Source organism: Lupinus angustifolius, chromosome LG08 (genome assembly GCF_001865875.1).
Source record: "Lupinus angustifolius cultivar Tanjil chromosome LG08, LupAngTanjil_v1.0, whole genome shotgun sequence".
Lineage (NCBI taxonomy): Eukaryota > Viridiplantae > Streptophyta > Magnoliopsida > Fabales > Fabaceae > Lupinus > Lupinus angustifolius.
This window is the reverse complement of record NC_032016.1, coordinates 22618830-22638588: the sequence shown is the minus strand read 5'-3', so window position 1 is coordinate 22638588 and position 19759 is coordinate 22618830. Positions and strand designations below refer to the sequence as shown.

General features: G+C 32.6%; 3 protein-coding genes, 1 non-coding gene and 1 pseudogene across 8 annotated transcripts; 1 reads left to right on the top strand and 4 right to left on the bottom strand.

Annotated features, from left to right (window-relative positions):
- On the top strand, positions 1621–7028 carry LOC109355226 (condensin complex subunit 2-like). Of its 2 annotated transcripts, none has more exons than XM_019598256.1 (14): positions 1621–2017; positions 2113–2217; positions 3248–3365; positions 3606–3673; positions 3753–3813; positions 3899–4099; positions 4186–4472; positions 4593–4743; positions 4837–5087; positions 5172–5202; positions 5315–5460; positions 5645–5755; positions 6112–6377; positions 6752–7028. In XM_019598256.1, the coding sequence occupies exons 1-13, from the start codon at positions 1748–1750 to the stop codon at positions 6328–6330; spliced, it is 2019 nt and encodes a 672-aa protein (XP_019453801.1). In that variant the 5' UTR covers positions 1621–1747; the 3' UTR covers positions 6331–6377; positions 6752–7028. The 2 variants fall into 2 exon arrangements, with proteins under 2 accessions (XP_019453801.1, XP_019453800.1); XM_019598255.1 differs by having other exon boundaries at positions 1623–2017; positions 4831–5087.
- Positions 7015–9071, bottom strand: LOC109355228 (annotated as a pseudogene).
- On the bottom strand, positions 8311–8383 carry TRNAR-UCU. Its single transcript has one exon. It is a non-coding gene; the product is annotated as a tRNA-Arg (tRNA).
- Positions 9663–12157, bottom strand: LOC109354025 (cellulose synthase-like protein H2). Its single transcript, XM_019596380.1, has 4 exons — positions 12106–12157; positions 11423–11634; positions 10667–11017; positions 9663–10211 (listed from the first exon to the last, which is right to left on the bottom strand). The coding sequence occupies exons 1-4, from the start codon at positions 12155–12157 to the stop codon at positions 9663–9665; spliced, it is 1164 nt and encodes a 387-aa protein (XP_019451925.1).
- On the bottom strand, positions 12844–18309 carry LOC109355225 (cellulose synthase-like protein H1). Of its 4 annotated transcripts, none has more exons than XM_019598250.1 (9): positions 18039–18309; positions 16893–17226; positions 16190–16315; positions 15464–15580; positions 15178–15390; positions 14980–15088; positions 14684–14886; positions 13928–14278; positions 12844–13472 (listed from the first exon to the last, which is right to left on the bottom strand). In XM_019598250.1, exons 1-9 carry the CDS (start codon positions 18293–18295, stop codon positions 12924–12926), a joined length of 2259 nt encoding a protein of 752 aa, XP_019453795.1. In that variant the 5' UTR covers positions 18296–18309; the 3' UTR covers positions 12844–12923. The 4 variants fall into 4 exon arrangements, with proteins under 4 accessions (XP_019453795.1, XP_019453797.1, XP_019453796.1 ...); XM_019598252.1 differs by having other exon boundaries at positions 14684–14874; XM_019598251.1 differs by having other exon boundaries at positions 16893–17223.

Below are 19759 nucleotides of genomic sequence, written 5' to 3'. Positions count from 1 at the left end.
TTAATAATGGTGTGATAAAAACCAGTTTAAAAAGTCTTCAAGATATTAGTCCAGTGGTGTAAGACTCTGTTAGATCCCTAGGATAACTAAAAGGTTAAGAGTTCATCTCCTAGGAGCGACACTTGTTGAAAGAGACAACCATGAACCCTGAAAAAGATTAGTTCATTACCCAAAAGGTGAGGAGATACCCTTAATAATACAAGAAAAAAAATGATAAACATGGACCATCATTTTGTCTCTGTTTGGCATAACTAGCATAGAAGCTAGTTTGAAGCTTATAAGTCAACAACGGAAAACTAAGAGCTTATAAGCTAATTGTTTAAACAAAATTATTTGATAAGACTAGTTTATAAACTTTTGGTGGTTGTAAAATAAAGTGAGTATGAGTCATAGTCATTAACTTATGAGTTATGAGCCATAAGTTAAATTCAAATGACATATCAATTTTATATTTATAAGTCACATCATAGATTTATAATCTCCTTTGTTAAACACAACTAACTCTTTCATTTGTAAGGGTTTTGTTATTGGTTGATGCTAAGGAAATTCAATATATATTTTTCCAATACAACACAACTCTTTAGTTTCTTAAATTTAGCCATAAAGACCGAATAATAACAAAATTTTATTCCTAAAATACCAACATTGTTATGCCTTGTCAACTCCTTCACCTTCGATCCAACATGGTATATCTACTTGGATCCTTAATCAATACTATAAAATATCAATGACAAACAATTGCAATGATTATAGTACTATAAATAAATGGTTTGGATTCTCAAGGTTGTTGAATGAGTTTTGTTTTTTTAAAATGAAATGGAGGTTATTCGGTAGAGCTTTTGTTTTGAAGTTTTTCAATATGTTTAAATGAATCATAGTAGTAGATTCTACATTTTTTGATATTTTAAAGTTTTTCTTGGTGTAAAAAAAAATCATAACTAATTTGTAATTTGTTTTACTCCTATCTAAGTAAGAAGATAATCCTAAGTGTCTAACCTTTGAATTTATTTATGGCTCTCTTTTCTCTCTCACCTTTTATAAGTTTAGGCTAGACACAGTTGAATCGCAAAAGTACCTCATTACTTTCTTTTTAATAGATTAATATTTAAACTAGTGAGGGAATTATTCAAACAAAATACAACTATATTTTTATTATGGAATTTCTGAAATTTTGTATATTAGAGCATAATATTTATGCACTGATAGTAAATATTTATACAGAGTTAGTGTATCATTTACCATTCATTTGCATTTTTAAAAGTCAATGATAATTAAAAATTAATAGTGAATGATGCAATGATATTTTTTAATCATTTTTTTACATAAATAAATAATTAGGTTTTTTTATACCACCAATTTTTTTATCATATGGATAAAGAACTAATTGAATTAATTAACTGTCTATTTCTCAATAAATATGTTACTCACAAAAATAGAACATATTTTTTATTTCCTTTACCAAAAGTTTAGTTATAAAAAAAGGGAACCAAATCAAATAAATGATTACCTCCCAGAAAATTGAATTAATTATCATTTATCCTTTTAATCACTTTTCTTTGACTTTTTGAAAAATCACCACCCTAGTCTTCCACAGTTGGAAGTTCACTTTGAGAAAAAGAAAACCACTATTTCAAATTACAAAAAATGGAGGGAAACCACGCCATTCTCATTTTGCACATTTAATTCTTCTACTTCCAAACACAATCTCTGTCTTCGTAACAACAATCATTATTCTTCTTCTTCTTCCATGGCTGAAACCCTAAGCCCTAACCCGGGTGGCCAGAAACAGAGGCTACCCATGGCCGCTCGCATCCAATCCCCTACCAGCCCCTTCTTCTTGGGCTCCAACGACGACCAGCTTGAACGTGCCCGTGCACGCGCTGCACGCGCCGCCGCCATCCGCAGCAGGAACGTCGCTGCCAATTTGAATTCCCAATCTCAAGATTCTGATCCCTGCCTCGACAAGCAGCAGATTCTCGATTTGTTCCAAAACTGCATCAAGCTCGCTAGTGAAAATGTAAAGCTTTATTCTTCAACTTCGATGCCACTCTACATATTGATTTTATTTTGTTTAATTTTGATTTAATTTGATGTGTTACTTTTTGGGTGCAGAAAATCAATCAGAAAAACACTTGGGGGTTGAATTTGATCGATCACCTCACTGATATTATTAAGGCTGAAGAAGAAGGTGATAGTACCGAGACTAATTTTCAAAAGGTAAGTATGTTGTGGTTAATTGGTACATGATTTGGTTCACAAAGTTGTGATGGCTGCAAATAATGTTATGTATCTTCTGGAAGTTGGTGCTATCTGGGTTGAAGTGTCTGGATAGGTAGAAATTATGGTGAGTTTGTCATTATTATATTTGAGATCAGACTCATCAGAGTTTTACTTTGGAAACCATCTCTTTTTTCCCATGGGTTAATGCCTGTTAAGTGATAAATTCCTACATGGGGTTGAATATGAGCAAACAACCCTCCCCTTAGGGTTTGTTTGCGAGTTTGATTTTGGAGGGGAAAGAAGGGAAAAGGGAGGCTTGAGAGCCATCTGACAAGTGTATTTCATGTCTTCCAAGCCTTCCCCTTCCCTCCCCTGTCCTCCATAAACCAACTCGCAAACAGACCCCTTTTGAACTAGGTTTTTGGGTGTAGTTAGGCTAGTTATTAATAGTACCTAATTACCTATCAAGCATTTCATTGGCCATTACTGGTTGTTTATTTTTTAGGGTAACCTAATGTATCAGGCTCCCACTTAGTTGAGTTTGGGATGTTAAATGTCTGCAAGCTTATCGGAGTAGGGAGTCTATATCCAGTATTTGAACCCGTAACTTCTAGGTCACAATGCAACAACCTCAGTGTCACACCGAGACTCATCTTGTGGTTATTTTGAATATAAATTAATACATTTAATATAAACTGGTCAACAAAGTGTTTGGCATCTGTCCCTGGATACCATAACCATACCCATCAGGGTACCATAGCAATTCCCTAGAGGTCATTGTTTAATCATCCATAAGGTGTTTGTTATAGAGTTTATTGCAATGGTGATGGCCTTCACAATAACTCGAAATCCATATGCAATGACACAAGTCAATTGGCCCACTCCACCCCTAAATTCTGCAGCATTGCTTTGTTTTTGTATTGCACAGATGAGCTTATATCGGTGAATATTCAATCAATCTGACAGCCATAGCACTAGAAGCAAAGTTATATTTGTGTAGATACTCACTAAGATTTTATTTGGGCAGGCAAGCTGCACCCTTGAGGCTGGAGTCAAAATTTATTCATTAAGGGTGGATTCAGTGCATTCTGAGGCTTATAAAGTCCTTGGTGGGATGAACAGAGCAGGCCAAGAAGCTGAGCAAGGTTACAATTATTACCCTTCTTCAAGTCTAGTATACATTCTGTATTTTGGGCTTTTGTAGCGAACTTTATGACTGTTTTGTGGGTGTGGGCAATCCCCTATCGTATAACAAGTGCTCTTGTTTTAATTAGTGCTTCATCTCTTATGAATGTTTGAAGTCTGAATGGTTTCAGAGTGTTGTACATTTACTTTGGTTTTTATAATATTTTGTTCTTAATTCTAAACCCTTGGGATAATGTCAGAGACTCCTTTGGAGGTGGCTAATGTTGAAAGTGGACAAGAAGAAAGCAGGAAAGAGACAAACAAAAAGGTTAATACTCTCTGGGTCTTTCAACTTGACTGGATAATCAAACTTTCTGTTCAGTTCTAACAATTGTTTGTTCATGCAGTTGTCACCTCTCTCAACACTGGAATCATCTTTTGAGGTTCTTAATGTAAAGAAGTTTGATGGTGACCCCAAATCTATTCTATTTCCATTATTACTTGTTTGAGGTGTGGACTAGAGATTGTGCTGAAGATATATTTATTTTTTCAGCTGCATTTGCTGTTGATCCCCTCTATCGCCAGACAACAGCACGGTTTGATGAAGGTGGAGCCAAAGGTCTTTTAATGAATAATCTTGGTGTATATGGTGGATGTAGGGTGCTCTTTGATTCACAAGAAGTGCCTGCAAGGTGCATGGCAAGTCAAAATCAACATGATGTTTATGATACAATTGATCTTTCCTTTATGAAAGGTGTGTTGCCTTTTGAAACTGTTAATACATGTACAAATAGAAACACTAAATGTGGAGTTGTTTACTATGCTGACTTTTCTTTGTAGATTGTGTTGACCAGATGGTATCAGATATGTGTATGAAGGATGAAATTTCTCCAACTATCAGGACTATAGTCAATCAATTCGATGAAAATAATCGAAGGCCCACTAATTTTCAAATTGATGGCCAGAATTCAGCTGAAGATCTTGATGCAGCCTTTGACTGTGAAATTGAATCTGACAGAGTAGAATATGAGAACTACACGGCCTGGACTGATGATCATGATAACCAAACATTTGTTGCTGATTTGGGCTCTAATGATGCTGATCCAAGTTTTCCTAGTTACCTTGAGGTTTTGTTATGTTTTTACCACAACATTTGTTTATCTTGGATGAGATTTTAAGAATATAATTTTTGTATCTTTTTAATAAGTGAATGATGGACTTGTTTAAATAACTTCCCAATCTTGTAGGAAAATGAGGGATTTCCTTCCCAAGGTCAAGACCCTGATATGGACGACAGATTTGAAAATGTTGATGGGTATTTATTTTTCAGTCTAGGTTTTAGTTCAAAACAAAATGCATGGGCTGGCCCTGATCATTGGAAGTATCGAAAATCTAAAGGTGTGTTTTGGAGGCTGATTAGGGATTATAATGGTTTCGTGTTTTGAAGGATCTAGTATGGTAATTTTTTTAGAATCTTTTTTGTAGTCACAGAGGTTCATCCCACTAATGAAGATGGGCCAACCCTAAAAACTACGCAGCCAAGGAGCAAGAAACAGGCTGAAGTTGATTTAAACTTCACAAGTTCTCTTGAGAAGAAAATGGCAGATATATTTGCTCCACCCAAGAATCCGAAATCATTACTGCTCCCTGAATGTAGACTGCCTTGCAATACAAAACTTCCAGAGGACTGCCACTATCAGCCAGAGGATCTTATCAAGTTATTTCTTCTGCCCAATGTGAAGGTAGTTTAAGATATAGGTAGATTTGCACTTCTCTCTTCGAGTAATATTATTTATTTATAATCATGATTTCTATGCTTTCTCCAGTGTCTTGGAAGGAGGGCAAAAAGGTTCTCAGGTAACATCTTGTGCTATTTGCTTCCAATGATTCCTTTTTTCAATATTGTCTAACATTTTAGAATGTTTTCAGCTCTCCCCAGCTTGTATCTCATATTCCACTGTATTTGCAGATGGATCTAGAGAACAACCAAATGACTATGAGGCATTCCCTTCATGGGATAATGGAAGTGCTTGTGGTGGGGAACCTGGTGACTATGAAGGTGATTTTCATAGTGACATAGAGGACTCTGGCACTCTTATTACTCAGCCTCGTCAGGTGGGTTTATGAATTTTTATTTAATAGCTTTTTGTATTTTCTCTTGATCTGCCAACTATTCTTGGTATTATAAACTCTGATGAAAGGATAACAGCTTTTATCAATACATATATATTCCTTATCATGAATTTCTGGACAAATATTTTGCATTTAGAATGTACATGCTAATTTCCAAATAACACAGGTCAATAAAATTGAAGTCCAGTATGACAAAACATCTAAACGAATTGATGTTCAGGCACTGAAAATTACTCTATGGGACCATGTTCAAGAATCTGCTAAATTGCCTCTTCAGGTATAAGAAGATTTATTCTCCATTACTTTAAGACTGCCTTGTACAACATATTTGTTATCCAGTTGTTCCCTCAATAAAGGGAAATGCTTGCTATAATTGGTCTTTCTTCATCACATACTTTGCCATTTCAATTTTCTTATTTAGGACTTAGTTGCATTCTATTGTATATCGTTGTCATGCTATTGTATGTCTTATACATACTCAATTTAAATTCTTTCTCTTTGCGGGTGAATGGTAAGAGTTCTGATTCTTTTTCTGTTTGCTGCCATTCTTCATGACATATTTTGTTATTTCAACTTTCTTCTTTAGGATTCAGTTGCATTGATTTGTTTTCTAACCATTTCTTCATTCCAAAGGATCAAAATGGAACAGTATCTTTCAAGAATATGTTGGCCAATTTTCCTGGCGAGTGCAATGCTGCTGCAGCTATTAGTGACATCTCTCCTCATTTGTGCTTCATATGTTTATTGCATTTGGCCAATGAGAAAGGATTGAGCATTCAAAGCTGCTCCAACTTGGATGATCTTGCCATATGCCTTCCACATGTTGATGATGCTATAAGTGGAGCAGTTTAGACACTTAATCAATTCATTCTTCCATTCAGGAATCATAAAATGGTTTGGTAAGTGCTCTTCAAGATTTCTCTATGTAGTACTGTTCTTGTCTATTTGTGATGGATGGATGGATGGATGTCCATTTCATTGGTATTTCTTGCTTTTATTTCTTTTCAGAAAAGACTCAAAAAAAATTCCTTTGCTCGTAGTCATAACCCTGTGATGATGAACTTCTCCATTATTTTTGGGATAGTAACTTAGAGAGGCTAGAGAATAATCTGGCATTATATTGGTGCATGGGCTACTATTTCTTTCACTCATTTTACTAACAATTTAGTAGTCTAAAAATAAATACTAATTTAACATGCTGATTTATTCATTATCAGCTCATATATATCTTGGCCTTGATGCTCTTATTTATAATCTATGTTTTATTTTTCAGATGGGATTTTACTACTGAAACAAGTCCAAAAAAGCATTGAAGTGAGTAACAAGGCTGTTATTATTCATTTTGGTTGGAGAAAGCAAATATCACTTCAGATTTGGTGGTTTAAATCTCGTCCACAAGTTATTTATCTGATTCATTCTGTCAAATAGATTGAGAAAGTTGCTTGTGAATTCTAAATTGACAAATGGTGTTAACATATTCTCTTCAAATACATCTAAATTTGTCAATCATATCATGAATTATGACATTCATTGCCCTCTGATAAATTGCACTGGCATGCAGACCTAAAAGCTTATCAAGTTATATTAACTGAAACATCCAACTCATTCTATTAGATAAGCCCAACTGAACCAAAGTTTTTTCGAACAATGCTTAATTAGTAAAACAAATAAGCAACAATCTGAAACAGTTTCAAACCTAAAGCTTAAAAAACAAGGCAGTGGAAAAATGCTTTCTTATGTAAAATATAATCACAAATCTAATGATTTCTAGCTTCCAAACAAGATAGTGGAACTACTACTACTACTACTACTACCGTTCTCTATTACCAGCCTGCAAAATGACTTGTTTGAAAATTATAATCCAAAAACCACTCCATGAAGCCATGCAATGATGCAATATATCTAAGCATACTGAACATTCCCATGAGTGGCAACCCCTTCTTTCCATCCTTTCTGACGAGCTCTAAGTTCCCACAACGCAGTTAGCTTCTTCTGAGCTACTATTGCCAATCCAGCTTTCTCCCTCGCCTCCTCGCATATTTCCATCCCTGAATTACATTTATCTGCTTCTTTCTGATATTGAGATGTGATCTTCTTTGCCTCAAGCAGAGCCGTGTCAGCATGATGCTGAGTTTCAGTAGCTTCATTCTACCGTAACTTTAGTTCTTCAGACAATAATTCAGCGAAATTATTTTCAGTGTCTCCCCTCACTTCTTGATCATGCTTTGCGCAGCCTGATTAACAATTCCAATCAAGAAAAGGAAAACTGTCAGTGAAGGAAGTTGAATCAGGAAAACACCCATAAAAGCAACATGTTTTGTGATAAAACAGCTGCAGGGCAAAGAAAATTTATGTTCTAGTGCTTTCATGTCATTTGCTAGCAGAGGTTTATCTACTACAATAAGAACAAAGCCTTTTCTCATTAGGAGGGTATTCCAATCAAGGTTTATCCAGTACAATATATGAATACAAGGCTTAAACATCTGTTAATGTTACTTCAACTCCTCTACAACCATACACATTTGTATTGCATGAAAAAAGAGATAACAATGAGATATAGAAACCAAGTGAAGCATTGCTGAGCCCTGAAGAAAGACAAAGAAATAAGCTGAAATAAGCGGTTTGCATTTAAATTAAGAGAGTGGAGAACCAAAATATGACAAAACCACAGATTCAATTGGAACACGAATTGCTGCCATAGTACAAAAAATGAAGCTATCATTTATCTGGTTATATTTAATAAAGCACATAAACAATTGATTACAAAATAAGGTATTTTTACAAATTTAGATTTATCAAATCAAAAGCTACAATCGGCAAAAAAGTTTGATACACGCCCAGTGGGACTCGAACCCACAATCGCTTGATTAGAAGTCAAGCGCCTTATCCATTAGGCCATGGGCGCTGATGCTATAACACTATAAAAATAAGATATTCATCAAATTACTCATACTAGAACATATAATGAGAAGGTTAAGGATTAACTTGCTAAATGCTAATGCAGATAGGTGTCAAGCTTCAATTTCCATGACTGAACTAATATCCATTTTTTCCAATCAAAACAAAAAAATAATTCCCATATAGAGCCCAGATCTCAAAAACGTTTACTTGTTGTGATCCAAACCCAGGATACGATGACCCAATTAAGAAAAGATGAACTTTTTGAAGAAATATGAAGCTGGGTAATTGAGTAAATGATGAAAGCAGATCTATAAAAATGGGAAGTAGAAAAGGAAGTACCTTAAGGAATAGAAAGAATAGGTTGTGAAGAACAATCACAGAGACAGGGATCACAATAAGATGATGTACCAAAACCTTCCATAAAATGCCAATAGAGAGGGGGGCCCACAATTTAACCTACTATACAAAGTGCCACCACTCCCAAACCCACACTGAAAAGAACAACCTTCACTGACATGTCTCTCTCAAGAACTAGAATATAGACAGAGAAACAAGTGATGGGTGTGAAATAATGATCAACCACTGTAGAAGAAGTTGTCAGAGTGAAGTGGTTAAAGTTAAACTAAGATGTTGGTAGCTTCTGCTTCTTCAAAAAGACCCTCCTTTCTGGTTTGTGCTTTTAAATCTAACTTCTTTACAAGTGCAACGATCCTTATGTTCTTTTAGAACTAGAATGGAGAGGACAATTAGATTTTTTTAATGTATATTTAAGGATAAAAATATAATTTAATATAAATTAAAGGGATAAAAATGTCTTTGTCTTTTAGTCTTTAGGTGTATTTTCACTTCAATGTCAGTCTGCCTCGTTTTTTTATATCTCAGATAACTGTTTTTTCTGTAATTGTTTACTTTCAATTTCTTTTCTATTTTTCTTCATCTGGGTAAAGTATTATTTTGTTAGAAAAGATTATAGAAGAATTGTTGTCCTAAATTATGTGTCACAGTTGAAGTCAAAATAAATAAAATAATGAATTTTATCATATTTTCTTTAGTGGAAGACAATATTTGGGACAATATATCATAGTTCTAATGATATATATGGATTTAAGACAAAAATGTATAAAAGTAAGTCAAACTAGTTACAAAAACAAATTGAATTTCAAGAAACTTAATCAACCTAATGTATTGTATTTATTGAATTTCAAGAAACTTAATCAACCTAACAAACATTTTCACTTATTGGTATAATCAAGACTTATCTTGTTTCTAGTTTCAAGATTACATCAACTCACAATAGTCCATTTACATAGGTGCACAAATAGAAACGCCAGAGATGCTGACTTGCATATTGTAGGTAATGGAATACCATATTTACCCCTTTGAAATAACCCTCTCAAAAAAGGCCAATAACATATTATCAAATATGCACTACACAACATCTCACCTATACCACACTCATTATTTCCACTCTTAATTGGTTGCAACCCCAACAACTTTATAGATAGTGCTATCAACTGCAATAGCAAAATGGTAGTGGCAGGTACAAACACTGGTGATTCATTGAATGTAAATCTTCCAGCATCTGAATCATGTATACCATTCCCAAAAGGGTTTTCATCTTTCCTTGTTATATCAAAGACAGTGTCTGATATCCTAAGAAGCTTAAATAAAGCACTCAAAAATCCTAAAAATCCAGCAGTTGTTGCTCTTATTCTTGACATCCTTTGATTGTTCCACCATGCTCTGATTGATAGACCTGTTGCTAAGTACTCTGATAAAGCGCATACCATCTGAATTATGAAAATAGTTACATGAATCCATAGACCTGACCCCTGGATTAAAAAGAAAAAATACAGTTAACCTCTATATCTATATTTATCTATTGATATATGTTATTTCTTAGATATAGGAAACGAGAAATATAAAGTTCACCTATAGGTTATATAGATATTTCTTACCCTTTTAGCTTTTGAAATTTTTTTATTGGTATAACCAATTATATTTCATCACCCTACTAATTTCTGTTAGGTTGTGTGTTTGCCGGTTACAACAAGTTTCTATCTCATAATGGAAATGAGTATTGTTTGGTTTAAAAGTTTGATTGAGAATTGAGTATTGGAAGAAAAATAATGGAAATGAAATGTTTCATATTCATCTCACAAGTGTACTTTAATGTTCTAAAACCTTACATTTTTTTTTATTTCTTCCTCCAAAATTCAACTCGTAAATGAAATGAAGTTAGTATAACGTGGAGTAAATAATATTGGGTGTATTATTTAATGCTTACCTTAGGCAAGAAATTGGAGTTAGTAATGATGCAATATGTGAGGAGAGAGACATAGCATGTTTCAGGGAGTGAACGCAAGCCCCAATCAATAATCCACATATATGCCAAGAACATCCTAAATGGAAGGTTACCAAAAAGGGTTGCAATAATAGGAGAATGTCTGCTAAAGAAAATCTCAACCATTCCTGTGGTCCATCTCTTTTGTTGGGTCATTGCAGTTGGTAGTCCTATTGGTGCACTTCCTGTGAATCCAGTTGGGTTTGGTGTACACATTTCTGATCTCCATCCCTTTCTATGTATTGTAAGCCCTGTTTGAACATCCTCTGTTATTGATCCATATATCCAACCTACCTTAAATTCACAAACAACCACGCCAACTTTCAATTTTATTATCAGATGGAAAAGGGGAAAAATATTTCAATAACAGGTAGAGTGAATATAGATTATAAGATAACACAAGTGATTTATCAAATACTAGTTAATATGGTTGTAACTTATTGAAATGATGGATTATTTTAATTGGCTCTTGCTTGTTCTTGATTCAAAACCGATCTATTACAACCATTGTGATGTGAAGACTTATTTCAATAAACCCACATGTTTATTAACTTGTAGTTAATAAATTACTTGTGGACTTGTGGTAGCATTTACTTGTGGACTTGGTAAATAATTTTTAATGCATGTTATTCCAAAATTATAAATATAGAATAACATTGCTTTGGGTAATCTAACATATGTTATATTTCTATTGCAGACCTGTTGGCCCCATCCAGTGGCATATTCATATCCACAACTAGCAACTTGACTTGCTGCCTCAAGAGCGTTGGAAACATTAATATCATCATGAGGTGAATAATTTCTCCCTTCTAAAGCATCAGCAACTGATTTCACAAGCTCATCTGAACCTCCAAATTTTTGTTTTAACTCCTTCTCAGATATAATGTTTCCTGCAAGATCAGCTACAAGGACTAAACATAAAGATGCTATAACACTATAAAAATAAGATATTCATCAAATTACTCATACTAGAACATATAATGAGAAGGTTAAGGATTAACTTGCTAAATGCTAATGCAGATAGGTGTCAAGCTTCAATTTCCATGACTGAACTAATATCCATTTTTTCCAATCAAAACAAAAAAATAATTCCCATATAGAGCCCAGATCTCAAAAACGTTTACTTGTTGTGATCCAAACCCAGGATACGATGACCCAATTAAGAAAAGATGAACTTTTTGAAGAAATATGAAGCTGGGTAATTGAGTAAATGATGAAAGCAGATCTATAAAAATGGGAAGTAGAAAAGGAAGTACCTTAAGGAATAGAAAGAATAGGTTGTGAAGAACAATCACAGAGACAGGGATCACAATAAGATGATGTACCAAAACCTTCCATAAAATGCCAATAGAGAGGGGGGCCCACAATTTAACCTACTATACAAAGTGCCACCACTCCCAAACCCACACTGAAAAGAACAACCTTCACTGACATGTCTCTCTCAAGAACTAGAATATAGACAGAGAAACAAGTGATGGGTGTGAAATAATGATCAACCACTGTAGAAGAAGTTGTCAGAGTGAAGTGGTTAAAGTTAAACTAAGATGTTGGTAGCTTCTGCTTCTTCAAAAAGACCCTCCTTTCTGGTTTGTGCTTTTAAATCTAACTTCTTTACAAGTGCAACGATCCTTATGTTCTTTTAGAACTAGAATGGAGAGGACAATTAGATTTTTTTAATGTATATTTAAGGATAAAAATATAATTTAATATAAATTAAAGGGATAAAAATGTCTTTGTCTTTTAGTCTTTAGGTGTATTTTCACTTCAATGTCAGTCTGCCTCGTTTTTTTATATCTCAGATAACTGTTTTTTCTGTAATTGTTTACTTTCAATTTCTTTTCTATTTTTCTTCATCTGGGTAAAGTATTATTTTGTTAGAAAAGATTATAGAAGAATTGTTGTCCTAAATTATGTGTCACAGTTGAAGTCAAAATAAATAAAATAATGAATTTTATCATATTTTCTTTAGTGGAAGACAATATTTGGGACAATATATCATAGTTCTAATGATATATATGGATTTAAGACAAAAATGTATAAAAGTAAGTCAAACTAGTTACAAAAACAAATTGAATTTCAAGAAACTTAATCAACCTAATGTATTGTATTTATTGAATTTCAAGAAACTTAATCAACCTAACAAACATTTTCACTTATTGGTATAATCAAGACTTATCTTGTTTCTAGTTTCAAGATTACATCAACTCACAATAGTCCATTTACATAGGTGCACAAATAGAAACGCCAGAGATGCTGACTTGCATATTGTAGGTAATGGAATACCATATTTACCCCTTTGAAATAACCCTCTCAAAAAAGGCCAATAACATATTATCAAATATGCACTACACAACATCTCACCTATACCACACTCATTATTTCCACTCTTAATTGGTTGCAACCCCAACAACTTTATAGATAGTGCTATCAACTGCAATAGCAAAATGGTAGTGGCAGGTACAAACACTGGTGATTCATTGAATGTAAATCTTCCAGCATCTGAATCATGTATACCATTCCCAAAAGGGTTTTCATCTTTCCTTGTTATATCAAAGACAGTGTCTGATATCCTAAGAAGCTTAAATAAAGCACTCAAAAATCCTAAAAATCCAGCAGTTGTTGCTCTTATTCTTGACATCCTTTGATTGTTCCACCATGCTCTGATTGATAGACCTGTTGCTAAGTACTCTGATAAAGCGCATACCATCTGAATTATGAAAATAGTTACATGAATCCATAGACCTGACCCCTGGATTAAAAAGAAAAAATACAGTTAACCTCTATATCTATATTTATCTATTGATATATGTTATTTCTTAGATATAGGAAACGAGAAATATAAAGTTCACCTATAGGTTATATAGATATTTCTTACCCTTTTAGCTTTTGAAATTTTTTTATTGGTATAACCAATTATATTTCATCACCCTACTAATTTCTGTTAGGTTGTGTGTTTGCCGGTTACAACAAGTTTCTATCTCATAATGGAAATGAGTATTGTTTGGTTTAAAAGTTTGATTGAGAATTGAGTATTGGAAGAAAAATAATGGAAATGAAATGTTTCATATTCATCTCACAAGTGTACTTTAATGTTCTAAAACCTTACATTTTTTTTTATTTCTTCCTCCAAAATTCAACTCGTAAATGAAATGAAGTTAGTATAACGTGGAGTAAATAATATTGGGTGTATTATTTAATGCTTACCTTAGGCAAGAAATTGGAGTTAGTAATGATGCAATATGTGAGGAGAGAGACATAGCATGTTTCAGGGAGTGAACGCAAGCCCCAATCAATAATCCACATATATGCCAAGAACATCCTAAATGGAAGGTTACCAAAAAGGGTTGCAATAATAGGAGAATGTCTGCTAAAGAAAATCTCAACCATTCCTGTGGTCCATCTCTTTTGTTGGGTCATTGCAGTTGGTAGTCCTATTGGTGCACTTCCTGTGAATCCAGTTGGGTTTGGTGTACACATTTCTGATCTCCATCCCTTTCTATGTATTGTAAGCCCTGTTTGAACATCCTCTGTTATTGATCCATATATCCAACCTACCTTAAATTCACAAACAACCACGCCAACTTTCAATTTTATTATCAGATGGAAAAGGGGAAAAATATTTCAATAACAGGTAGAGTGAATATAGATTATAAGATAACACAAGTGATTTATCAAATACTAGTTAATATGGTTGTAACTTATTGAAATGATGGATTATTTTAATTGGCTCTTGCTTGTTCTTGATTCAAAACCGATCTATTACAACCATTGTGATGTGAAGACTTATTTCAATAAACCCACATGTTTATTAACTTGTAGTTAATAAATTACTTGTGGACTTGTGGTAGCATTTACTTGTGGACTTGGTAAATAATTTTTAATGCATGTTATTCCAAAATTATAAATATAGAATAACATTGCTTTGGGTAATCTAACATATGTTATATTTCTATTGCAGACCTGTTGGCCCCATCCAGTGGCATATTCATATCCACAACTAGCAACTTGACTTGCTGCCTCAAGAGCGTTGGAAACATTAATATCATCATGAGGTGAATAATTTCTCCCTTCTAAAGCATCAGCAACTGATTTCACAAGCTCATCTGAACCTCCAAATTTTTGTTTTAACTCCTTCTCAGATATAATGTTTCCTGCAAGATCAGCTACAAGGACTAAACATAAAATAATTCTCAGATTTAATACTGTATCCTTAAAAATTGGAAACAATGGCATAGCCAATATATAGTTATAAGTACCCTTTTCTATGTTATATGGATAAAGGCCATAGATAACTTTTCTTCTATGGAAGCAGTTTGTTCCCCCATAGAAAGGTCCTTGAAGTCCTGCTAGTCCAGCCCCAATGTACTTAAAAGGGTACCCAAAAAATTAGAACTTTAGGATATATTGTAGCAGCAAATCATATTAATTTATCTTAAGTTTTTAGTTATCCATACCTTAAACATAACCACCATTTGATTTCCAAAAGGGTCGTCCTTAAGTCCACCATAAAATTGTTGGGGACATTGAGCAAATGCAACTTCTTTTTCTCCAATGGAATCAAGCAAAATGCACATTGCATGCTGAACAATGTTTGGATTATTTACATACATGTCACAATCCACGTTCAGCATGAATGGAGCATTGGTCATCAATCCAGAGACTCTTGTCTGAAATTACAATTGGAAAATGTGAAATGATCATATTTTGGATATATTAAGATTAAAGAAGAAAATATCTTACCAATACATTCATGGCACCAGCTTTGAAATGATGTGGGTGGTTTGGTCTCTTCTCTCTAGATATGTAGATCAAATGTGGCAACCCATTAGAAAGCCCTTCCTTCTTGTCCCATATAACCTTACAAATTAACAATGTCAAATAAGATTTTTTTCATTATTATTATATTATTGACGAATAAGGGAGAATCTTATTGAATATTAAGATAATCATTCACTAGTTTTTATAATACTAAATATATTATATCAAAGATAACATCCGTCTTTTCTCTACCTTAAACGACCCTCAGTTCAGTTATTAACAATTCTCTAATGTAAGCTAAAATTCCAAAAAATTAAAAAATGCTACAATTGGCATTAGGTTGGATATTATTAGAACTGTCAAAAATATATTTGTAAAGCTACCTAAGGATGCATTTGACAAAGATATAAAAGACAAATTAAGAATGAGTCAGTGCAATTGGGATGAAATATATAGTCCATGGTATGAAATATATTTCCATTTTCTTCGTACAAAAATATGGAAAACGATATATTCTCCTACTAAATCCTTCTACCACAAAAAATAATATATATACTTATTCATTAATAATTGATTTACAAGTGACATATATTATCCTTTTATAATTAGCATAATTAATTGGAGGATTTAGCGTTACTCTAAAAATATTATTGCCCATAAAATAGCCATTGAATACAAAATGCACAGAAATGTCAATTCAGTGATTACCCGTATTATGGTTGGATGATTTTTGCGGTCAGTGTTTGAAAATACTGCAAATTCTCCATCAGGTTGCCAAGGAATTGATTTACGGGACGCCTCTTCTATTTTGCGGCAAAGATTATCATACTTCTCCTGCCAACTCAGAATCACATGTCACTTATGCCTAATTTTGTTCGAGAATCGTTTCTGACTCTTACTTTTAAAGAAAATTAATATATTCTCTGAAATATCAGTTTATAAATTCTCCATACATAATGTTATACCTTGTTCATAAATAAGTAATTTATCACATGTCTCTTGCTTGTGTTTAAGATGATATCTATGATGATTTTATAGGATAATAAATGATTAGTATCAATTAAATGATAGAGTGTAATATTTATGTATTATTAGTATAAAGATTTATACACTAACATTACATTATCTACCATTCGTTTGTATTATTATTCTTAAGAGTCAATAATAATTGATTAAATATAAATGTTAAATAATACAAATGACACAATCAATACATTTTTCTCTCTAAATGATATAGTATCTTAACAAATTAGCTCATGAATCATTTCCTGAAATGAAAATGACATTTATGACTTAAGAACCAATCATTAATACCATCTTGCTCAGACAAATGTCAGTTCCTTAGAATGAAGATTTAAAGCTAATTTGATACGAGGATTTTTCATTTTAACTTTATATATCAAACACTTACTTTCATCCATAACCATTCCTCTCTAAATTTTGGTGTTGAGTTTTGGTAGGAGGAGGCTTCATGCTCTTCACAGAAGTACCTGAATGGAGCTCTAATTTGGACATGGTACTTGTTACAAAAAGGTATCCAAAACTTGGCAAAATGTGAGGCTTGCTGAAGAGCGTAGAAAGTGAGAGGAGAACAACCATCATCAGAAACATAACAAGCTAGCTTTTGAGCTGGGTAATCAAGTGCTAACAGAGACAGAACAGTATTCACTGTGATTATAGGTGGTTCAAGCACATCATCTGCTGTTGTCACAAATAAATCCACACGTGGAAGCTCTTGCACACTGCTAACACAACTCAGTTATTATATTATGGAAAATGTTTTATCAACATCATGACATAATTTGTTGTCCTGGTCTTATTTTTCCTTTTTTATTTATGTATTTTCAGTTTGCTTCTTACAAAATAAGTGAGAGAATAGTTGATAAAAAATGTCAAATATATATTTATTGTATGAGTTTTATATATTATTATTTTATTATTCACTATTTATATTTAATTATTATTAATTTTGTAAAAAAATAATATAAATGAATGGTAATATAATAAGTGTGTACAAATATTTACATTAGTAACACATAGATATCACACTTTTTATAAGAGAAAAATGTATGCACATAAGTTTTATACAATTTCATTACATTATTCACTATTTATGTTTAATACTCTATAAAAAATAATAAATGATGAATAATGTAATGAATGTGTATAAATATTTACACACAAACATTAGATATCAATCTCTTTTTTAGAGAGAGATAAACTTTTTTTTTTAATTTTCATGTTAATCTGTTTTTGATATAATAAACGTTTAATGGATAATAAATATCATATCATCAATATGTTTTTATCAGCATAAGTTACAAAGCATAACTAATTAGTGATAATTTATAATAAAAAAAGAGACACCAAAAAATGTTACAGCTTTGTATGTTACTAAGGTTATTATAAACAAGTATAGATAGATAACTATAATAATGATTATAATCTCATATAGTAATGAGAAACCATAGAATACACAAGAAATAGGTAGTTAAATACGATATATAGTCACAATAATAAGTACACAATTATAATGATACAGTTAATAACTAGATACCTTTGTAAGAGACGATCTGGGTAGGTTTTGACTATTGCAGGAGTCCATTGGGTTGTGAAGATGAAAATCCAAGAAAACGTGAACCATGATTCGCATACCAAGGCAACGAACCAAGGGATAGAGTAGTTGTTGATAGATATAACGCGATAACAAAGAAGCAATAAGAGGAGGAACAAAATCAACACATCCATTACCCGTTTAAAATTGTGCTTGTACCAACATTTTTCATAGAGGGGGAGAGAGTTTTGGTTGGACATTATTAATTTAAGTTATGGTTTTTAGCAAAGGTTTTTGAAGCCCTATTTATAACAGGGAAATGATCAGTGGTATATGCTGCCTATGCTATTAGTTATCATTTTCAATTGAACTTTCAAGTCTACTTGTTCGTTTTGGATCCATGCCACATACCGAATAAATGGACAAGACAGAATTTCAAGATATTAGGATTAAGTATTAACTAAAAAGTCTAGGACGTGGGTGGTTTTTCATTCCATTCAAATTTAAATTCTCTGTGCCAATTAATTTGATGTATCAGTTGAGCTAATTAACCTTAACTTGCGTAATCATTACACTTTCGCTATACGTTTTGTGGGCTTCAATTTATGCACGACGTGCAAATTTTTGCAAATTGAAGTATTTGTTATATATTATTATCATGTCTTGTGTTGTTTATTAAAAGATCATATATTGTTTTTGAACACTTTTTATAGCCTATTGATATTTTAATCGGGTTATTTATTTAGACTTAAACCAATTAATGTTATGACTTGATTATAAGTTTACAACTACATCCATAGAAGATGAACCCATCCATCTAATATGTGATGTATAAATTTGAACATTACTCTTACTTAATTCTTTTATTATGTTTGATTTTTTTATAAATACGAAAAGAGTAAGTCGCAGTTGGAACTTTTATTGCAATTTGTTTAATTTCATGCAACTATGCAAGTAAATGGGTCTTGGTTTGGCTTGCTTTAAAAGCTGAGAACTTAAAGCCTTCCATATCCATATTCCATAGTAGTTACTAGGAGCATACTTTTGTTAAAGTCTATCTATACATTTATTATAAACATGTTGTGTTTCCTATATATTCTATATATAAAACACATGTTTGGTGAGAAAGAAATCAACTAGGTCCATTCATGCTTGTTTGTAATTAAGAAAACTACCAAGTATCTTACCTTCAACAATAAAAACTTTCTATTGATATCTTCTGTCTCAAAAAATGTGTCATTTCATATATCACTATTTATGATTAATCAGAAAAATATTTAAATATATATTTTTAACCAATCATAAATAAATAGCACATAGAGTAATACATTTTTTGAAATAGAAGATATAGTCCCGAAAAGTACAAGGCTTGTTTAGGCTGGTGATTAAATTCAAAAGTTGTGTTATGGTCCAATGTGTATCCAAGATGACAATTGTCATGGAACAGACTAACAGTCCAGATAGGTGGATTTCTTTCAGCAGTCCCATTTTAAACTTTCAAAACTATCAACATTAGTTAAGGTATATCAGACAAAACTGTGTTTTTACTATCATGAAAATAAACAAACTTTTGAGTTTAGGGTCTTGGTTTTTGAAATGAAATAATGTTATTCTAAATAAAATGTCACTTATTACTTTATTATTCTAATTTCTCATTTTTTTCAAAACAAAATTACACATAACCCATGTATATCCCAGTAATGTAACACTTGAAATAATAAAGC

What these genes read in the sequence shown, in the direction of transcription:
- LOC109355226 (XM_019598255.1), top strand. Translation starts at nt 1,748, where the DNA reads ATGGCTGAAACCCTAAGCCCTAACCCGGGTGGCCAGAAACAGAGGCTA. An exon ending in TTATTACTCAGCCTCGTCAG is followed by an intron (nt 5,461 to 5,644) that starts GTGGGTTTATGA and finishes CAAATAACACAG; the next exon opens with GTCAATAAAATTGAAGTCCA. An exon ending in CTGCTAAATTGCCTCTTCAG is followed by an intron (nt 5,756 to 6,111) that starts GTATAAGAAGAT and finishes TTCATTCCAAAG; the next exon opens with GATCAAAATGGAACAGTATC.
- LOC109354025 (XM_019596380.1), bottom strand. Translation starts at nt 12,157, where the DNA reads ATGTCAGTGAAGGTTGTTCTTTTCAGTGTGGGTTTGGGAGTGGTGGCA. An exon ending in TTTGGGAGTGGTGGCACTTT is followed by an intron (nt 11,635 to 12,105) that starts GTATAGTAGGTT and finishes CTTTATGTTTAG; the next exon opens with TCCTTGTAGCTGATCTTGCA. An exon ending in ACTCCAATTTCTTGCCTAAG is followed by an intron (nt 10,212 to 10,666) that starts GTAAGCATTAAA and finishes TTTTTAATCCAG; the next exon opens with GGGTCAGGTCTATGGATTCA.
- LOC109355225 (XM_019598250.1), bottom strand. Translation starts at nt 18,295, where the DNA reads ATGTCCAACCAAAACTCTCTCCCCCTCTATGAAAAATGTTGGTACAAG. An exon ending in AGGAATGGTTATGGATGAAA is followed by an intron (nt 16,316 to 16,892) that starts GTAAGTGTTTGA and finishes CTGAGTTGGCAG; the next exon opens with GAGAAGTATGATAATCTTTG. An exon ending in ACTCCAATTTCTTGCCTAAG is followed by an intron (nt 13,473 to 13,927) that starts GTAAGCATTAAA and finishes TTTTTAATCCAG; the next exon opens with GGGTCAGGTCTATGGATTCA.